At 43.1% G+C, this 20,030-nt stretch overlaps 1 protein-coding gene across 1 annotated transcript in view; it reads left to right on the top strand.

Annotated features, from left to right (window-relative positions):
* The first annotated feature begins 685 nt into the window (after nucleotides 1-685).
* Sp3 (Sp3 transcription factor) overlaps nucleotides 686-20,030 on the top strand; it is a 43,783-nt gene continuing 24,438 nt past the window's right edge. The window contains exons 1-4 of the mRNA XM_059260698.1: nucleotides 686-875; nucleotides 1,513-1,682; nucleotides 2,241-2,369; nucleotides 10,092-11,451. Of these exons, the coding sequence (XP_059116681.1) occupies nucleotides 869-875; nucleotides 1,513-1,682; nucleotides 2,241-2,369; nucleotides 10,092-11,451 (1,666 nt within the window). The 5' untranslated portion in view covers nucleotides 686-868. The remainder of the gene's footprint in view (nucleotides 876-1,512; nucleotides 1,683-2,240; nucleotides 2,370-10,091; nucleotides 11,452-20,030) is intronic.

The raw sequence follows: 20,030 nt of genomic DNA, 5'->3' as shown, positions 1-20,030 counted from the left end.
GGGTCCATAAAAGATGGTTGGAAACCCGAGGTTAAAGGGGGGATGGGAAGGCGATGGATCCGACTGTGGATTGAACGTGTGTGGAAAAAGTCCTCCTCCAGCCTCGGAGGGGGTGCCTCCCCCAATACCAGCTCCCTCCCCCAGGGCTCAATGGGGCGGGTCCGGCTTGCTCAGTAGCAGCAGCGACCGCAGCAGCAGCCTTGGGGCTGAGCGGCGATGGCCTCCTGGCAGCGCTGGCAAGAGGCAGCTCCGAGAGAGAGCCCAGGCCCTGGGGAGATCCAGCTCAGGCGGCTGCCAGGATGGAGGAAACGTCGAGCGGAGCCCGAGCCACCGGGGACGGACTTCCTCCCCAGCTCGGCTCCCCGACAGCTCGGCGAGGCCTGCTCCGAGGGCCGACGAGTAGAAGAGGCTTGTGCCTCGGGCCGGGCAGCGGCAGCCGAGGAATGAGGCAGGCACAGCGGGGTAAACGCGCGAGCCGGGGCCGTTCTCAGGAACCTACAGCGCCACGGCCGCTCATTGTCTCTCCCCTTCCACCCGGGGGGCAAACAGGAAGCCCGCTGCCTGGCCGAGCGACGGACGGGCGCCGGGACCAATGAGCGCAGCGGACGGAGAGCGCGGCGGCAAATGAGCGCCGGGAAGAGGGGCGGAACTTCCGGGCGGGCTGTCACCCTCTTCCCCCCTTTTGGGCTGGAGGCTCCACCTTTTGTGTTTCCCGCACAGTCAATCAAAATAGGAAAAAAAAAAAATCCCCGGACCGCTCCGGCCGTGTCCGCCGCCGCTTCCCGCATCCTCTCCCGCCGCCGCCGCCTTCGCTTCTCACCATGTGTAAGGCGGCGGGGAGCCCCGCCTGAGCTGTCCTAAACACACTATGACCGGTACGTAGAGCCGAGAGAGAGCAACCCCTCGCTGCCTCCGCCGCTGCCGCCCACAGCCAGCCCGGGGCCCGCCACCGCCGGCTCCCGGCCCCGAGTGTGCGAGCGAGTGTCTGTGGAGGCAGAAAGCCGCACTCCCCCCCCTCCGCCTCCCTCCCCTCCCCGCCCGCCCGCCCGCCCGCCCGCCAGCGTCCAGCCCTCCAGCCCTCCAGCCGCGCCGAGTGCCCGCCGGGGCTCGGGGCGGGCGGCCCAGTCCGCCGGGAGCGCATCCCCCTGTGTGCGGGCGCGGGCGGGCGGGCGGGCGTGTGTGAGTGACTGACGGTGCGAGAGGAGCGAGCGCCGCGAAGGGAAAGGGGAGGAGAGGAGAGAGGAGAGGAGAGGGGGCAGGGGCAGCGCGGGGAGGAGGAGGAGGGAACGAGGAGGAGGAGGAGGGTTACAGCCGCGGCGGGCGGGGGCAGCAGGAGGGGAGGAGGGAGCGCGCCGCCGCCGCCGCGGCCGCTGCAGCCGCCCGGGGGGGAGGGGAAAGGGGCCGGGGCCGGCTGGCGCTAATGTGGCCGCGGCCCGCGGGCCCCCTCCCTCCCCGCACCCGCCTTCCTCCTCCCCGCCCCAACCCACCCCCCCCCCCGCGCTGTGCCTGCAGCTCCCGAAAAGCCCGTGAAACAAGAGGAAATGGCTGCCTTGGACGTGGACAGCGGCGGCGGCGGCGGCGGCGGCGGCCATGGAGAGTATCTGCAGCAGCAGCAGCAGCAGCAGCAACAACAGCAGCAGCAGCAGCAGCAGCAGCAGCACGGAAACGGCGCGGCGGCCCAGGTGAGGAGCGGCTGAGCGCGGCCCGGCTCCCCGCGCGCCGCTTTCTCCTCCCCTCGCCCTCCCTCCCTCCTTCCCTCCCTCCCTCCCTCCCTCCCTCCCGCGCGCGCCCGCCCGCCCGCCCCTCCCCCGCCCCGGGAGCTGCCCGCCCGAGGCGCCAACGCTCCGACCCCGCCCGCGCGCCCCCGCCCGCCCGCCCGCCCGCCTGCCCGCCGCCTTTTTTTTTTTTTTTTTTTTGGGTGCGTGTGTAAGTGTGCAAGTGTGCGCGCCCTCCCGGGTGGGATCCGGGCGGAGGGGAGGCCCGGCGTGCAGCCGTCCGCCGCGGGCCGCCGAGCGGGTCGAGCGCAGGGGGTAGGGTGGTGGGGGGGGAGAGGCGCCGTCGACCCGGAGGAGGAGGAGGAGGAGGAGGAGGAGGAGGAGGAGGAGGAGGAGAGCGCGGGCCCGGCCGGCCGGCGCGGCGAGGCGAGGCGCGGAACGAGCCGCACTTCCTGTGCGAGCGGGCCCGGCCCTAACCGCCACCCCCTCCCTGTCTCCCTCTCTGAACCCGCCCATCGCGGGTAGGACACTCAGCCGTCACCGCTCGCTCTGCTGGCCGCTACCTGCAGCAAGATAGGGCCGCCATCGCCGGGCGACGACGACGAGGAGGCGGCCGCCGCCGCCGCCGCCGGGGCCCCCGCCGCCGCCGCCGCCGCCGCCGGAGCGGTAAGTCCCGCGCGCGCGGCCCGCCCGCCCCCGCCGAGGCCCCGCGCCCGCCATCCCGGGCCTGCGGCGTGCCCGTCCGCCCGTCCGTCCGTCCGCCCGCCCGCCCGCCCGCCCGAAGGCCTCCCGCCGCCGCGCGGCCGCCACGCGCGGGCTGTCCGGCCGCGCCGCGCTCTCCGGCCCGCTCGCTTCCCGGCTGGGAGTCCAGGCCGGCCCGCGCTCTCCGGGGATTGTCACTGAGGCATCGCGCGCAAAATTCTTCACAAAATGAAGTCTGAGAGGGAGGAGGTGGAGGGGTGGGCGCAGGACTCCAAAATGGATGTTGGAGTAATTCGGCTTAGGGCTTAAACTCGTTGGCTCCCAGCACCACGTTTGCAGGCACAGCCTGTCGGTCATCCATGATAGTATCACCTACAGGGAGAGGAGGCAGTGGCTCTCATTTGGGGAGGTTTTGAATCTTGGGCTGTTTTGCTGAAGTTCCCAGATCGTGGTTAATGTAGGCCGTAGATCATTTAAAGAGCTTGTTGTTTCATACGCAGGAACGAACACTTTATTACAGTTTTATTTTAACCTGCCCATTCACAATTGTTGGCTTTTTCAGACTGCTATAACTTAGCACTAGTTTTTCCTGAGTAGGGTTAAGTGAAACAGTTGGAGGCGATGGAAAGTTAGAAGTTAGATAGTAATACTTCAGCCTTTGAGATTGGCTAGAATATAGGTCTTAGGACAAAAAGTAGATGAAAGTCGTTTTGTTTGCATGCATGTTAGTGCATGCCATACTTAGAGTTGAATTTGGAAAATTTAATTTTATGACTAGTCTGATAAGGATGTGTTGGGAGTCTTTTTGGAAATTTTAGAATGCCTAGGGCATGGAGAGGAGCTGGAAGTCTTATGTGAAGACTCAGTATACAATTAGGTGCTGTAGTCAATGTGAACTTTACATTTGTGTGGATCTCACATTGCTGCTCTTTTAGCCTACTGTGAAAAAATGTGTTCACCTATTAAGGTAGTTCAAACACTTCTCAAGACTAATCTTTTAGAAGTGGGTTCTAGGAATTGATTTATGTAGTGGCCAGTTTGAATTGTCGCTGTTAGAAAGTTTGCTGTTTCATAGGAAGTATGTTTAGGCATTCAGTTAATTGTTACACTATATTATTAGTAAATAGATAATTTATTTCTTAAATTTCTTAATGTCTTGTGTTTTTTTTAAGCAGATTAAAATGTAAAAAGCTGTTTCAGAAATTATTTTTAAATAAATATAGGTGGATTAGAAAACTTTTAAAATAAGTTATATTCCCCCAGTCCCAAAATGCCAGAATAAATTTATTAGTTACTTTAGTAAGCTACTGCAGAAGTAAAATTGAAAAATAAACTTTAATATTTTAAATACAGCAAGATTTCTCTTGTAACTCTTACCAAAGTTTAGAAATGCCCTTACAGGTGGGGGAGGGGTATGGTGACAAGGTTAGGGATAAAAACATACTTTAGTCTCGTTCAGGATTAGTATACTGACTCCATCAATGTGTGTGTGATGCTTCCATGCTTCTTTAAGATTCTCTGACCTCTCAGATCATTACCAGGAACACACTTCCTGCCAGATGACATGAACAATCTGAGCTCATTAACAGTTACAGTATGAAAATGCAGTTTGGCTAGAGGATCCCCAAACTTGGCATTTCTTTGGTGTGTGCGTGTTTGGTATTTGATAAATCTCAGAGTTCTTTCAATTTCTCACTTTGAGCAAAGTTGAAATAAACTGAGCTGAAAGTTGAATGAGGTGAAAAACATGAGCTGTCTGTTTTTGTCTAAACATTAATGGAAAACCAAAGTTAGTTTCCAGTTTAAAAGTGATTCAGAATTTTTTTGGAACATTTCAGAAAATAAACTAATTCAAATGAATTCATTGGGATATTTTCAACATTTAAAACTATACTGAGCCGGGTGGTGGTGGTGCACGCCTTTAATCCCAGCACTCGGGAGGCAGAGCCAGGCGGATCTCTGTGAGTTCGAGGCCAGCCTGGGCTACCAAGTGAGTTCCAGGAAAGGCGCAAAGCTACACAGAGAAACCCTGTCTCGAAAAACCAAAAAACAAAAAAAAAACAAAAACAAACAAACAAACAAACAAAAACTATACTGAGATAAATATGTCTTAAGTAATCTCAAATTACTGGAGATCACTGGAGGACTGTAGTGTCTTGAAAGTTGTGTTAAAAAGTTGTGAAATATTTTTAGGTTTATAACAAAACTGGAAATACCAAATCCTAGTTAACTTAAACCCTTCACCCAGCTTTCCCCAGTGCTTCCCTTATTGTGGCACATTTTTCAGATCTGAGGCAGAAATGAGGCAGCTGCAGATTTCATTTGAGTTTTGCCAGTTTTCCCATTAATGACCATTTTCTTATCTAGATTCTAGTCCAAGATATCTAACCAATGTTGTGTCTGAAGTCAAGTGCAGATGTTCAACCTAATGCCAGCTTAGCTTGATATTTCAAGATGAGAAGTACCTGAAAAGCCAGTGTTCACTAAAGACTTGTTTTAAAGAGGATCCTGGCCAAGGGTGTTTGTGAAAGGCTAAAGTCAGTCACAGTAGCCCCACCTCTAATGTCTTGTGACATGGACTTCCAAAGATGGTAAAGCAATCTTCCTTTGGGAAACATGTGATCTCTGCATAGGTTAACTAACTTGTCCAAGTTACATGCATGAACTTGAGTATTGCATTTGTACTTTAGTGAAATAAACTATACAAGCAAATTTTATGAAAATCACTGGTTTAAGTTATAAATTTAGTGCTCATTAGTTTTGCAGGTAAATACTGGCACATTTAAAAGGTGAATACTAACTCAAGAGAAGGCTATTTTGCCATGAAGGGCTAGGATTTAGCTTAGGGACACTTCTTGCCTAGTGTTTGCAAAGCCTTGCCTTCCTTTTCTCCCACCCCACAAGTGGGGGTGGGGAAGACCCTACAGTGTCATTGAAGTCTGAGTTCTAATTGAAATTTTACTTGTATCTGCCCAAGAATGTTGTGTTTTACTCCACCTTAGTTTCACACTTGTTCTGGTTTTCAGTTACAGCTTTCCTTCTGTTTTTGTAAAGCATTTATGGGGTCGGAGAAGTCAATCGTCCTTTCAAAGTGCATTGAGAATTTCTTTTCCTTTTCCACTGGTACAATCTAAGAAGACAGATCCTGTTTTTTCCTTTTCCTTCACTCTTCACCCTGTCATTTTTACGTCCAGTTGCATTGGAGAATGCCCTTGTTGGGAATTGCTAGAGCAACATCATTGGGAGTGCCACAACCACCCAGGGCTTCTGGAGGTTATGGTCCTTTTCACCTTGTTATGTGTGGAAACACACACTTTTTACAATGCCACAACTTTTTACAATGCCAACTTCGATATTAGATGATGTTTTCTTTGTTCATTTTTCAGTTAGAATATTAGAGTGACTGAGAAAATTCTGACTTAATTTTATTCAGAAACTTAGAGAGGGTTATCTGACACCTAGCCCAACCAGGCTCTTCACTGGATTGTTGTATTACTGCTTCCCTTTGTTTCCACTTAGTGTCTTTTGTGTTAGATGACTTTCTAATTATCACTTTTCCATTTCTATTTAGTGTACTTGATCTTCTTCATTGGTATGTTGATGGAACTTGTGTGTAGGAAAGGGCTTCGGACTTCAGGCTTTGTAGTTTCTGAGCTATCTAGAACTTGCTTGTTGTGGAATTACATATATGGTTTAAAATTGGTTTATAGTTTCTTAGGCACTAATATCTCAAAGTCAGTTTTACTGATGATTTCTTTCATTCTATATATACTTTCTATAATTTTCTTGAGTGATTTGAAACTAATACATTTATTCAGAAAGTATATATTGATCTTACTTTGTTCCAGGTATCTAATGGATGTTTTTAAGTCTGATATCATAGTATCATTTAATAATTAATAACTTGGAATTACATAATGCTTTGTGCTCGCGCACGTGCGTGCACATATGTATAGTTTGTTTTCCTTTTCCTTTTTTTCAGACAAGTCTTTATATATATAGCCCAGGTAGGCCTCAAACTTGAGATTTTCCTGCCAAGTGTTCGGCTTATAGGTATGAGCCACGGTACCTAGCCTTAAATACTTTTCTTCTTAAAAATGCTTTTTACTTTAGGATTATTCACAAAAGTTTTAATATATCATTTGATGTTAGACGTGCAGAGTCTCTCCCTTCATTTAACTGCGGATACTGTGGGAAGTTGATACGGTAGTTTACTTAGCTCTGAAGACTTGATACTCGAGGAGCTGTGTTTATTTTCAAGGAACTTGTTGACTAGAAAGCTGTTCACTCATAGTTAAATATCGATTTTATTACTCTTGTAAAAATTATTTACCAATCTGTATGTCATACATTTGTCATTTTATTTTTAAAAGCAAATGGACAAAAATACCAGTTTTGTAAGACGAGCTTATGATAGTATAAAGTACTATATTCCTCTATAAAACTCAAGAATATTTGTGAAGCCAAAAGTTTGACAGTTGATTCTCAGTTGAACAGTAACAAGATGATGAATGGATTTTATTTATTTTTGTGCAGATTTTAATATAAAATAGACTAAAGAAATTTCAATTTTCTTAAAATGTCTAAGGACTGAAATAAAAGTGTTTTGTAATGTTAGGAAAGATTATTTATGGTTATAGTTTCAGTTCCAAATCAAAATTGAACCAAAAGTGACTTCAGTGCCTGATCCTTGATACAAACATTGAGGACTAGTTTTAAGTGTAATTTAGATCAGGCCTGGAGATTTATAGTGGGTCCAGTTTCTTCACCTTTATTTTCTTCTGCATTTATTTCAGTCTCCTTCACTGGGCCTTTAGTTAATCTCTATAAAATACAGATGTGATTGCACCAATCACTCGCTTATAACCCTTTTCTAGTTCTTATTTACTATCTACAGGAGAAAGTCCAAACCCTTTAGCAGATCTACAAAGCCATTTACAGGTCTTGATAGAAGTGTCTGGTCGTGTCCCCATTGCTTTGGCTGTGAAGATAAGCCTTTTTTGGACCCTCTCTTGAACGCTAAGGTTTCTTTTTGTCTTGTGGAGTTTATTGTCACTAACTATACTCTTATTAATACCTCTAACTGACCAAGGTGAAATTTTATGTTTTAATGACTTCATTATCTTTAGTGTGGACAGTCCCCCCCCCCCCAACTTCTGTGTTCCCACATTGTGTTTTGATTATGTGGCTAGTATATTCCACTTTTTACATTATACTGGCATGTGTATCTATGTTTGCTTGAATAGAGTTGACCATTTGTGGACAAAAATTTTATTGTTTTGCTTGTACATATCCTCACAAATATGCTCAAATGTTTGCATTAAATCAAAGATGAACTGTAGTTCATTCTTTGAAATATACTTTTCAAACATAAAAATTGAGTATTGGATTTCTTAGTGTCTCACTATATTCTCAAAGAGAACTGGTGACTATAAAAAGTTAAAACACGTAGTGCTCTAAAGAAGTTACTGTGAAAGTTAGTGTAAGTTATAAACTAGGCTGACTTCTCCTCAAATAGTACTTTCATAAGAAATGGATATGCTGTTTTGGATCATGTAAAGATTCCTTGATGCTCAGTCATATATTTACTTCGACATGCTGGGTGAGCTACATTTGTATATTTTCCTAGTTCAGTGACATAGAGTTATTGAAAATCACAAATAGATCTAGAATTAGTGAGGTAATAATGGCTTTATTTTGATGGTAAGTAAGTTATAAAAGGGTCTTTTTTTCCAGTGTCTTTATGACTGGTCTTAGTACACTTAGTAGACTTTACTCCTGGTCATTTAGTGAGGGGCAAGTATAATAGTATTTGAGAGGAGCTTGGGGTCTAGAGGTAGGCACTTACCCTTAGTATTAAATACTCTGCTCTTTGATAACTTGTCTCTCATATTTCTTATCTGTGAAGTATAGATGTTAATAACAGTACCACAGGATTGCTTTAAGAGTATGTAACTATGGTACCTGGCACATAAAAGAAAAGCCCAAATGTCAGATATTGCTATTTTTTTCCCTTAAAAAAAATCTATCCTTTGACCTTGTCATGTAGGATTTTTTGCATTGCTTGCATACATTGGCATTTTTTAAATGTTGTTGAATCTGTAAACCATGGGGATGATTCTTTGCTGTTATAGAATGTAAAACATATATGCTTCATATTCTATTGCAGTTTTAGAGTAATAGGCACAGCCACATTCTTTGTTCTCCAGCATTTAGCTAGTAGTAAAATTTTGCAGACTTGACTTCTGCTGTGTAGTCGCAGGACAATTTTCCTCATTAAGTGTTGTTTTTGTTTGTTTGAGACGAGGCTTTACTCATAGCTTAGTCTGGCCTTGGATCCCAGATGACCCTCCATCTCCGCTTCCCCTGTGCTGGGAACATAGGTAGGAGCCTTAACATTCCCCAGCTGCTACGTGTGTGTGTGTGTGTGTGTGTGTGTGTGTGTGTGTGTGTGTTTTGTAAGGTTTCATCTCCCCTGTACCCCCAGTAGTTACTAAAATACACACACACACACACACACACACACACACACGTGCACGCACGCACGCACATCTATGTATGTACATATTTATATTTGTATATATAGTTTGGTGATTTATACATCATAAAATTGTAGCTGTTTTTAGGTTTGTGACACAGCAGTAATACACAGATTTACTCTTCTAATTCAGATAGCTTGGTAACAAACGCCATGATGCTTGTATATATCTACTCCTTCCCTCAATGGTACTTGATGTCAGTTTTTGTTTTTTTGTTTGCTTGTTTTTCTTTTAAAAATCTTGCTATATAGCCCAGGCTTGCTTCAGTAGCCCCAAGGTGGTTCTTCCCCCCACCCCCAAGTCACGGTTTCTCTGTGTAACAGCCCTGGTTGTGCTGGAACTCACTTTGTAGACCAGGTGCCTCGAACTCACAGAGGTTTTCCTGCCTCTACCTCCCGAGTGCTGGGATTGAAGGTGTGCGCTACCACTGTCCAGTGCCCAAGCTGGTCTTAAACTTGAGACAGTCATCTGCTTCAGCCTCCTGAGTATCCTGAAACTTACCTGTAGATCAGGCTGGCCTTGAACGCAGAGATCTACTTGCCTCTTCCTCCCGAATGCCAGGATTAAAGGTGTGCGTCACCATTACCTGGCTTACTTAATTATTTTTAGTGGGTTGAATACTTTTTGAACTCTGTCCTGTTCATAATCTTGCCTACATCCCTGTTTTGTACAGTTTAAAGATTATAGATCAGTGATTAACAGATCAATTTGTGTTGCTAGGCTATATATATTTAAATATTTATATATATTTCCCCCCTCCCCCCCCCCATTTACTCAGCTGCTTTGGTTGAGACTGAAAAATCACATGGATATATGATTTCCAAGACAAGTCTGGCCAACATAGTGAGACCTTGCCTACCTCCACCTAAAAAAAAAAAAAAAAAAGTGGTTGTAAAATAATCTAGAATATTATGATTAAGATACTTCCCCATTTAAATAGGATGTACTATGGTTATAGTAACTTACAGCTCGAAGTAAAAATTACTATGGTATGTATAGCACTGCTTCTGTATTTGAGCTCTTGTTTTATTAAGATGGTTTTCGTTTTTACATACTAGGATTTGTACTAGGTGAGGATTTTTGGTAATCGAGTTAAGCTATCCCACATCACAACATTTCTGTTTTCTTCATCCAGACAGGTGATTTGGCTTCTGCACAGTTAGGAGGAGCGCCAAACCGATGGGAGGTTTTGTCAGCCACTCCTACAACTATAAAAGATGAAGCTGGTCATCTAGTACAGATTCCAGGGGCTGCTACTTCAAGTGGGCAGTATGTCCTTCCCCTTCAGAATTTGCAGAATCAACAGATATTTTCAGTTGCACCAGGATCAGATTCATCAAATGGTACAGTGTCCAATGTTCAGTATCAAGTAATACCACAGATTCAGTCAACAGATGCCCAGCAGGTTCAGATTGGCTTCACAGGCTCCTCAGATAATGGGGGTATAAATCAAGAAAGCAGTCAAATTCAGATCATTCCTGGCTCTAATCAAACCTTACTTGCCTCTGGAACACCTCCTGCTAATATCCAGAATCTCATACCACAGACTGGTCAAGTCCAGGTTCAGGGAGTTGCAATTGGTGGTTCATCATTTCCTGGCCAAACTCAAGTAGTTGCTAATGTGCCTCTTGGTCTGCCAGGAAATATTACCTTTGTACCAATCAATAGTGTCGATCTAGATTCTTTGGGACTCTCGGGAAGTTCTCAGACAATGACTGCAGGCATTAATGCCGATGGACATTTGATAAACACAGGACAAGCTATGGATAGTTCAGACAATTCAGAAAGGACTGGTGAGCGGGTTTCTCCTGATGTTAATGAAACTAATACAGATACAGATTTGTTTGTGCCAACATCCTCTTCATCACAGTTGCCTGTTACGATAGATAGTACAGGTATATTACAACAAAACACAAATAGCTTGACTACTTCTAGTGGGCAAGTCCATTCTTCAGATCTTCAGGGAAATTATATCCAGTCGCCTGTTTCTGAAGAGACACAGGCTCAGAATATTCAGGTTTCTACAGCACAGCCTGTTGTACAACATCTACAACTTCAAGATTCTCAGCAGCCAACCAGTCAAGCCCAGATTGTGCAAGGTATTACACCACAGACAATCCATGGTGTGCAAGCCAGTGGTCAAAATATATCTCAACAGGCTTTGCAAAACCTTCAGTTGCAACTGAATCCTGGAACCTTTTTAATTCAGGCACAGACAGTGACCCCTTCTGGACAGATAACCTGGCAAACATTTCAAGTACAAGGGGTGCAGAACTTGCAGAATTTGCAAATACAGAATACCGCTGCCCAACAAATAACTTTGACGCCTGTTCAGACACTCACGCTTGGTCAAGTTGCAGCAGGTGGAGCGTTGACTTCAACTCCAGTTAGTCTAAGCACTGGTCAGTTGCCAAATCTACAGACAGTTACAGTAAATTCTATAGATTCTACTGGTATACAGCTCCATCCAGGAGAGAATGCTGACAGTCCTGCAGGTGAGTCTCAATGATGTGTCCTAAAAAGTACAATGATAATAAACAGGAGAACGTTGCTTTAGTTGTTTATCAGCATCTGGCATTCACTAAAGGTGCTACATCCTTGCATTTATATGTAAGGAGGCATCATAGTATTTTCCAAATTGTTCTTTTTGAAACTTTGTAATATTTGAAGTGAAAGATTTTCTAGTGTACTAGTAACATTTTTTTCCCTACAACAGGTACATGTTTGTTTTGGCATTTGATTGGTATTATCAGGCATCATAGGTTTTTTTGGGGTGGGGTGGAGCAGGAGAGTATCTTCATTGTTCTTGGTGTGGGATGAGTTTGACTTCTTTTTTTGGGGCAGCGGGGTGGGGTGGGGTGAGATAGTGTAGCCCAAGGCTGGCCTGGAACTTGCTATGTAGACCAAGCTGGCTTTGAACTCAGAGAGATCTGCCTCCTGTGTCCCCAGTGCTGGGGTTGAAGATGTGTGCTCCCATGCCTGGCTGGGTTAAACATTGCATATGTGGTATTTGGGTGGAATGTTAGGTCGGCATAACAAAACATGGTGCTGGAAGTTAAGAGTACTTAACTGTCTCAGCCACTAGATAGGTGATTCTGGCTATTTTTCTCTGGCAAATGGAATTTCTTCATTGTATAAAGTGGGCATGTTACACTAGGAAACTAAGTAGATACTGGCCAGACCTAACACTCTGATTTTTGTGATAGTGGACATGAAATTTGGCTGAGTTAGAAATAACTGTTGATAAGTATATATTGTAGATGTTCAAGTCTACTCATTGAATGTTTCGCAAGCATGATTAAATAATGAAGCTTAAAATGTGGCATCATTGTTACCATATTAATGTTATTATTTGTCTAGATAACATTGAATATTTTCATTTTACACTAATTCCTGACTTTTACAACTTTAATTCTTCTACTTCACATTTAGATTTCTGAGGAGATCATACTGTTAAAACTTTCCAGTCTGGCTGGGGGTGGTGGTGGTGGCGCATGCATTTAATCCCAGCACTCAGGAGGCAGAGGCAGGTGGATCTCTGAGTTTGAGGCCAGCCTGGTCTACACAGGACAGGGAAGCCCTGTCTTGAAAACAACAACAACAAAACAAAAAAAACCCCTTTCCAGTCTTTCTGATTCTAAAGTCTTAAATTGGGTTACAGAATTGAATTGATTGAAGTGACTTCCATCATCACTTTTTTTTCTTTTTTTAACATCAGTTTTTACTGTTCGTTTGTTTTGTTTTTCGGGATGGTTTCTCTGTGTAGCCTGGCTGTTCTAGAACTAGCTCTGTAGACCAGGTGGCCTGAAACTCAAAAGAGACCTGCCTGCCTCTGCCTCCCAAGTGCTGGGGATTAAAGACTGCCCTGCTCCTATCATCACTTTGAATGATTCCTTTTCCCCCATTTTCTCTTCTTCCTGTTCTTAGAAATTTGAGATATATGTCTAGAAAGGTGGGGTTGTCCTTGAGTCTCACATTTATATCTGGAAGTTCTTTATTATATCTGGGTTTCTGAAACTGATGTAGAATTGTCTTTTTCTTTTTTCTTTTTGGTTTTTCAAGACAGGGTTTCTCTTTGTAGCCCTGGCTGTCCTGGAATTCCCACTGTAGACCAGGCTGGCCTTGACCTCAGAGATCTGCCTGCCTCTGCCTCCTCAGTGGGGCTAAAGGTGTGCACCACCACCCAACTTAGAATAGAGTTTTTCAAAGTTTGATCTGTAGCCTCTAGAGAGCCTGAGGATCCTTTCAGAAATCCTTTTTCTAATGATACGAAGATATTATTTGCCTTTTTTACTATGTTCACACTGACTGATCAGATTTTAAACTCAAGGTTGGAGAGATGACTCAGTGGTTAAGAGCATTTGCAGCTCAATATGAGGACCAGTTCTTACCCAGCTAATGTTTGGGTGGCACACATACACCTGTAACTCCAGTTCCTAAACCTGGTCTGCAAGCACCTGCATACTCCTGTGCGTGTACACACACACACACACACACACACACACACACACACACACACACACGGGCATATACATTAAAAAAGAAAAAACCTTTAAATTGTACAAGTATTTGTATTCTTCATGATTATATACTTCAAGTTAAAGTAAAATTATAGTTTCACTGAAAATCTACTTGATAAGTCAGTAAAAATGTTTACAGAATTTTGACTTTTGCATGTTGTATAACTTTAAAAAGTAGTAGCTTTTTAAAGAAATTACTCTGTGTATGAATGCAGGTCATTTATGTGTATGCCATTGTGCACATTGGTTTGGAAGGAGGTGATGCTCTTTCTACTTGTGGGAACTGGGATCAAACTCAGGTGCTTAGAAATCTTCTCAAGTGCTTAAGAGTAATAGCTTTATTGAAGTACAATCCGCAGAATTTGTCTTGTAAAGCGTACAATTCAGTAGTTTTCAGTTACAGTTTGCAACTACAATCTGCCTATTTTTAGAGCATTTTCATCACCCCGAACAATCCATACCTTGTCTCTGTCAGCTACTTCTTGCACTTACCTTACCTACTTTCTGTCTCTTCTAATTTGCTTTTCATTTCATATTAGTGACCTATTGTGCCTTTCTTTCATGTAACAGTATTTTCAAGGTTCATCCATGTTGTAGATTTATGAGTACCTTATTTCATTTTATAACTAAATAATATTTCATAGAGGGATATATTAAAACTTGTCTATCGGTAGACATTGGGTTTCTGCTTTCTTTGGTTACTATGAATCATGCTGTTATATGAACATTTGTGTGTGTGTGTGAGAGAGAGAGAGAGAGAACGAGAACGTGTACAAGCATACTGTTTTTGTTTTATGCATGAGGGTTCCAGTTTCTTTGCATCTCCATCAGTATTTACTATTGACCACTTTTTTATAAATTTTGACATCTTAGTTGGGTGAAAATGATAACTCAATGTGTTTAGGTGTTTTTCCTAAAACTGCACTATGTGCATGTCTGGTGCCTACAGAGGCCAGAAAAGGATATTGGATTCCCTGGAACTAGAGTTACAGATGGTTGTAAGCCACTAGGTAAATGCTGGAATTGAACTTGGGTCTTCTGGAAAAACAGCCAGTGCTCTTAACCACTGAGCCATTTCTTCATCCTCAAAACTAGTTTTTGAGACTTCATATGTGAAGTGATACCTTTTTGCACGAATAGAAGTGAGCTTGTCATATTTGACAGGCAAATATTTCTTGTCAGTGGTAAAATCGAGGATTTCTAGGAGAAATTGGAATTTTTTTCTATAGCTTAGATTTACTGTGTAAGTTTATATTTCTCCTGATGCTATGGATGGTAATGATAAAGATTTTTAAAAATATAATTGAGTGTTTGACACTTGGAAGTCTCTAGGAAAGCTGAGTGAACCAGTGGTTTTTAAATAAGCAGTTTACAGTGTTACAAACCATTTAAACTGTAAGATAGATCAGTAGAGTATGGAAAGTTTACCAATGCGGGTAAGATTCTACATTAGAACTGACCTTTAAGAGACTGGTGGTTGTGAACGCCTTTAAGCCCGACACTGGGGAAGCAGAGGCAGACAGATCTGAGTTTGAGGTCAGCCTGGTGTACAGAGTGAGTTACAGGATAGCCAGGGCTACACAGAGAAACTGTCTGGAAAAACCAAAAAAAAAGAAAGAGAAGAAGAGACTGCTGCTTGTCAAGTTTGGAGTAGTGTCAAAGAATGCCTACAGTTAGCTGAAAGGCTCTTGAGTTATTCCTCGAGCATTCAAGGATTTGCAAAAATATAAAACATGCTTTCCCTCTTCGTGTTGTGTAGTCCTGGCTGTTAATGGATCTTGCTGTGTAGAACAGGCAGGGCTTTAATTTGCAGCATTGATCCGTCTGCCTCTACCTCTTAGGTGGTGGCATTACAGACATGCACCACCATGTCTGCCTTGTTTTCTCTTTAAAAGACTTGTTTGGCAAGTAGCTTTTCATAAAACGTTCATTTGTGTTAATGTGATGCGTTTGTTTGTTTAGCTGTTTATTTACTTGATGCTGGGGATTAAGCCTGGGAGCCTGACACATTGCTTAGTCAGGTACTCTTAAGATTTATTTTTAGGGGGCTGGAGAGATGGCTCAGAGGTTAAGAGCACTGACTGCTCTTCCAGAGGTCCTGAGTTCAATTCCCAGCAACCACATGGTGGCTCACAACTATCCGTAATGAGATCTGGTGCCCTCTTCTGGCCTGCAGACATAACACTGTATATATAATAAATAAATAAATCTTTAAAAAAAAAGATTTATTTTTAAGTTTATGTATTCATTTCTCTCTTCCTCTGTGTGTGTATATGTATGTGTTTATGAGAGAGAGATCTCGAGATCAAGATCATGGATATCCTAATATGAATAAAATACTTTTGTGAACTGTAGTCATATTTAAAGATGTTACAAAAGGGAGTCTTGGGCTAGGAGTGTGGCTCAGCGCTTAGCACACAACAGGTTTTGGATTTAATCCCATTATGTGTGAGAATTACTTGACATTTGAAGATGCAAGCTGAAACATTTGAAAATTCTGAAATGTTATAAAAACATGTAGAAATTTTTTTTAGAAACTTGTTTTTGAAGATTTTATAAGGTTAGTGTTGTACAGTGCTAAAAATGTTAGGAAAGCATTACTGGAAATTTTATGATTTTGTTTTGAGACAGATCTCACTCTACAGGTAGACAGGCTCCAGACTTGCATCAGTCTTTCTTCCTTAGCCTCTCAGGTGCTGGGCTGCAGACATCCACCATGCAGGACACATACTTTGGATTCGTGTTGATTATGAAACTAGGTTGGGATACATTAAGTACTTCCAGGAGGTTGCCTTCAGATGTTACCAAATAGAAACGCTGGCTTAAATTCAAGGTAGGGTTTTTAGGGCAGTGATTTGTTTTTTGATGGGTACTCCAGCACTAGTAATAAAGGACACTTTCATTTTGGGAATGTAAGTCTTTTCTTTGTGTGTATAGTTGATTATGTTGTAGGTGTGGATGTAGAGGTTGATGTTACGACAAAACTCACCTTACCCATTTTTCTTTTGAGACGGTCTGTCTGTGGATCTGGTGCCCATTGATTGGTTAGAATGGGTGGTCAGCAAGCTCCAGGGACCTTCCTATTGTTACCCCCTTTTTTCTCTTTTTTACATGGGGGAACTGAACTCAGGGCGAAACGCTTGTGCTGCAGACCTTTTACTGGCCGAGCCATTTCCCAAGCCCCAGTGAATATTCGGTTATTATGAAACTTTGTGTAGTCTTTTTAATTGACAAGATGGGGAAATGAAAGCAGGATTTAGTGGTATATAAATATAGCCCTGACCCACAGCATTCAAAAGGGGGAGGGAGAAAAAGGTATCTTCAGAATAAAACGTTTTTTATCTGTACATAGGCATAGATGCCTAGATGAAAATGCTTGAAAGTATGTCCTTGTTTGACATATTTTAGTTTTGCTAGATATCACTTTTCCAAACTATTGGAGAAAACCCCCAAACCAGTACTCTATAATGTGTCCTTTTAAAAAAAGCATTCTTTTAACAACAAAAAAGGTCTTTATTCCAGCCTTTTTTGTTTTTCAAGACAAGGTTTCTCTGTGTAGCTTTGGCTCCTTTCCTGGAACTCACTCCGTAGCCCAGACTGGCCTCGAACTCAGAGAGATCCACCTGCCTCTGCCCCCTGCGTGCTGGGATTAAAGGTGTGTGCCACCACTACCCAGCGCCTTTTTTTCCTTATCATTTATTTGGTGTACATTGATGTTTTGCCTGCATCACCTGTGTGAAGGTGCCAGATAATCTGGAACTGGAGTTACAGACAGTTGTGAGCTGCCACGTGGGTGCTGGGAATTGAACCCAGGTCGTCCTCTAGAAGAGCAGCCAGTGCTCTTAACTGCTGAGCCGTCTCTCCAGCCCCTATTCCAGGCTTTTTAAAGCAGTGAATTTGACTAAACTTCCTGATGTTTCTAAGATCCTTTCATTGCCTCTCCTCTTTTAGGAACTGACTTTTGTTGTAGAGTAAGCATAAGGAAAGAGGAGAGGGACTGAGAGAAGGGAACTGAGGAAGAGTGGGGTGAGAGGAAATCCATAACTGTTAGAACTTTGGTTAATTTGGAATTTTATTTTGATGTTCAAGTGAATGACTTCAGTAAACTGTTAGTTGAATATCAGAATCTGCTGTTCAGGCTGGACTAGAAATGTTGAGTGTCTTTAACAAATATAGATAGGATGAGACGAAACATTTTAGGTCTAGTTGGAAATTCTGTTGTAATTTCAAAACAAAAATCATGATTTTAAAAAAGTTTACTAAGTTGTATGTATATGAGTGTTTTGTCTGCATGTTTGCCTGTGCACAAACAGGTGTGTGCCAGGTTCCTGCAGAGGCCAGAAGAACTGCGTTTACAGTCAGTTGCGAGGCACCATGTGGGTGCTGGGAATTAACCCTGGGTCGTCAGCAAGGGCAGCCATTGCTAACTGCTGAGCCATCTCTCCAGCCCTGAATCTTTTTTTAAAATATAACTCCAACAACAGTTTTAGAAATGAAGGATTCTAACCTAGCACAGCCTAAATACTAACTAACTACATACTAAGGAAGTAGTGGTAGTAATTACAGACCTAGGAGTTTCTCTTAGGAATATCACTGAAACAAGATGGTAGTTGAAACAGAAAGATGGCAGAAAGAAGGTATAGTGAAGCAAAGATGTAGACAAGCAGGATGGAATGTGGGATACAGGTATAGGGGTTGGATGTTGTAGTGAGATAGCCGTGTTGTGACTGGGAAGAGTATGGATAGAGAGAGATCTCTTACAGATAAGTTGACTAGAAGCAATATGACAAACAATGTGTTCTTGTTTTATAATAGAAACCAGTTGGGTAGGAAGGCAGGCAGATGTCACAAGTTTGAGAAGGACGATGTGAAATGGTCACTTGAAAACATTAGAAATTAGACTGTGAAACAAGTAGTTCATGCTTCCTCTGTTCTCACTTTGTTAGTCTGGCTCTTAGAGTCTGCTGTGTGTGTGTAAGATGAATTGCTAGACGGTCTTATTAATAAAAAACCTTGAGTCAGATATTGGGGTGAAAGCCAAGAGATCAGAGGAACAGAACAAGCCACAGCCAAAGTTCTTACCCTAGGAAATCTTCAGCCCAAGAGAGAGAGCCACTTCCTGTATACTCACTTCTGTATTCTTTCCGTGCCCTGCCATCTCACTTCCGCTCTCTGCCCAGCTACATCACTTCCTCTTTCTGCCTCGCTCTCTCACTTCCTGTCTGTATAGACCTCCAGACCTCTATGGTTAACTAGCACTGGGATTAAAGGCATGTGCCACCAGCCTGGCTCTGTTCCCAGTGTGGCCTTGAACTCACAGAGATCCGGATGAATCTCTGCCTCCCAGAATGTTAGGATTAAAGGCGTGTGCTACCATTCATTGCTTGACCTCTATATTAAATATAGTGGCTGGCTTTTTCCTCTGATCTCCAAGTAAGCTTTATTTATTAGAGCATAAATAAAATATCACCGCAGCTGTGCAGTTAGTAAGGTAAAAACAATCTGTCTTCGACACCTCATATTCATTGTTTGGGTTGTTTTTTGTGGGTGAGTAGTTTTTTAGTGTTTGTTTTTTGTTTTTTTGAGGCAGGATCTCACTATGCAGGCCTGGATGTCCTGGAATTCACTATGTAGATTAGGCTGACCTTGAACTCAACAGAGATCCTCCTGCTTCTGCCTTCTGAGTTCCAGGATTAAATAAAGGCATGTGCCATTATATCTGGCTGACATTTCAAATTTTAAATAGACAATGCTCACATAAAACACAAGTTTACAAGCTACAAAAGGATAGTTTAAAATTACCTTTCTATAATTTTTCTTTAGAATTGGGTAGTATTCTGTTTATATACCCACCAGATTTTCATTATCCATTCATTTGTTGGTGGATATTTAAGTGAGGTTATATAATCTCGGCAATAAACTGCATGTTCTCTCACACGTGGAACCTACCAGTGTTGTACATTTATATGTAAACAAGTGTACCTGTGGGTATAGTATCACATGCAAAAAGCCAAGAGCAGCTAGATAATCAGGATGAGGAACAAGTGAATACAAATATCAACATGAGTTATGAAAGAGGTGCTGGAGCTAATTGTCAGATTCTAATGCTCTTGTGGATTTTTTTTGTTGTTGTTCTTGGTGGTGATGGATAAGTGGATAAAAAATATTCCATATTGAAAGCATAAAATTTAATGTGAAGCTTCACAGCTTCCATTTCTAATGCCAGTTCTAATTGTATATAAATTCATTGAGTTGTATAGACTTTGAGTCTAGTTAATTTTGGTGTGCGATGTTTTTATTTGCACTTTCTAAATAATAAAGCTTATAAAATAAAAAAAAAACTAGCAACAATAAAAAGATCAAAAACTTTGGAAAGTGTCTTCTTTATAAAGCAAAGTCTCTTCCTTCCTGGTGTTTGACATTGTAACCAGTTCTTATGTCCATAGACCCCCTAGTAGAAGGGTAACTACAGACATTACCTAACCATGCCTGTATGTTCTCTTGGCATTTCTGGGGCATCTATACCTTTCTTCTGAATTAAACATTTTTATGCC

Source organism: Peromyscus eremicus, chromosome 4 (genome assembly GCF_949786415.1).
Source record: "Peromyscus eremicus chromosome 4, PerEre_H2_v1, whole genome shotgun sequence".
In the NCBI taxonomy this organism is placed as follows: domain Eukaryota; kingdom Metazoa; phylum Chordata; class Mammalia; order Rodentia; family Cricetidae; genus Peromyscus; species Peromyscus eremicus.
Note: the sequence above shows the minus strand (reverse complement) of the source record. Positions and strands in the feature narration are given on the sequence as shown.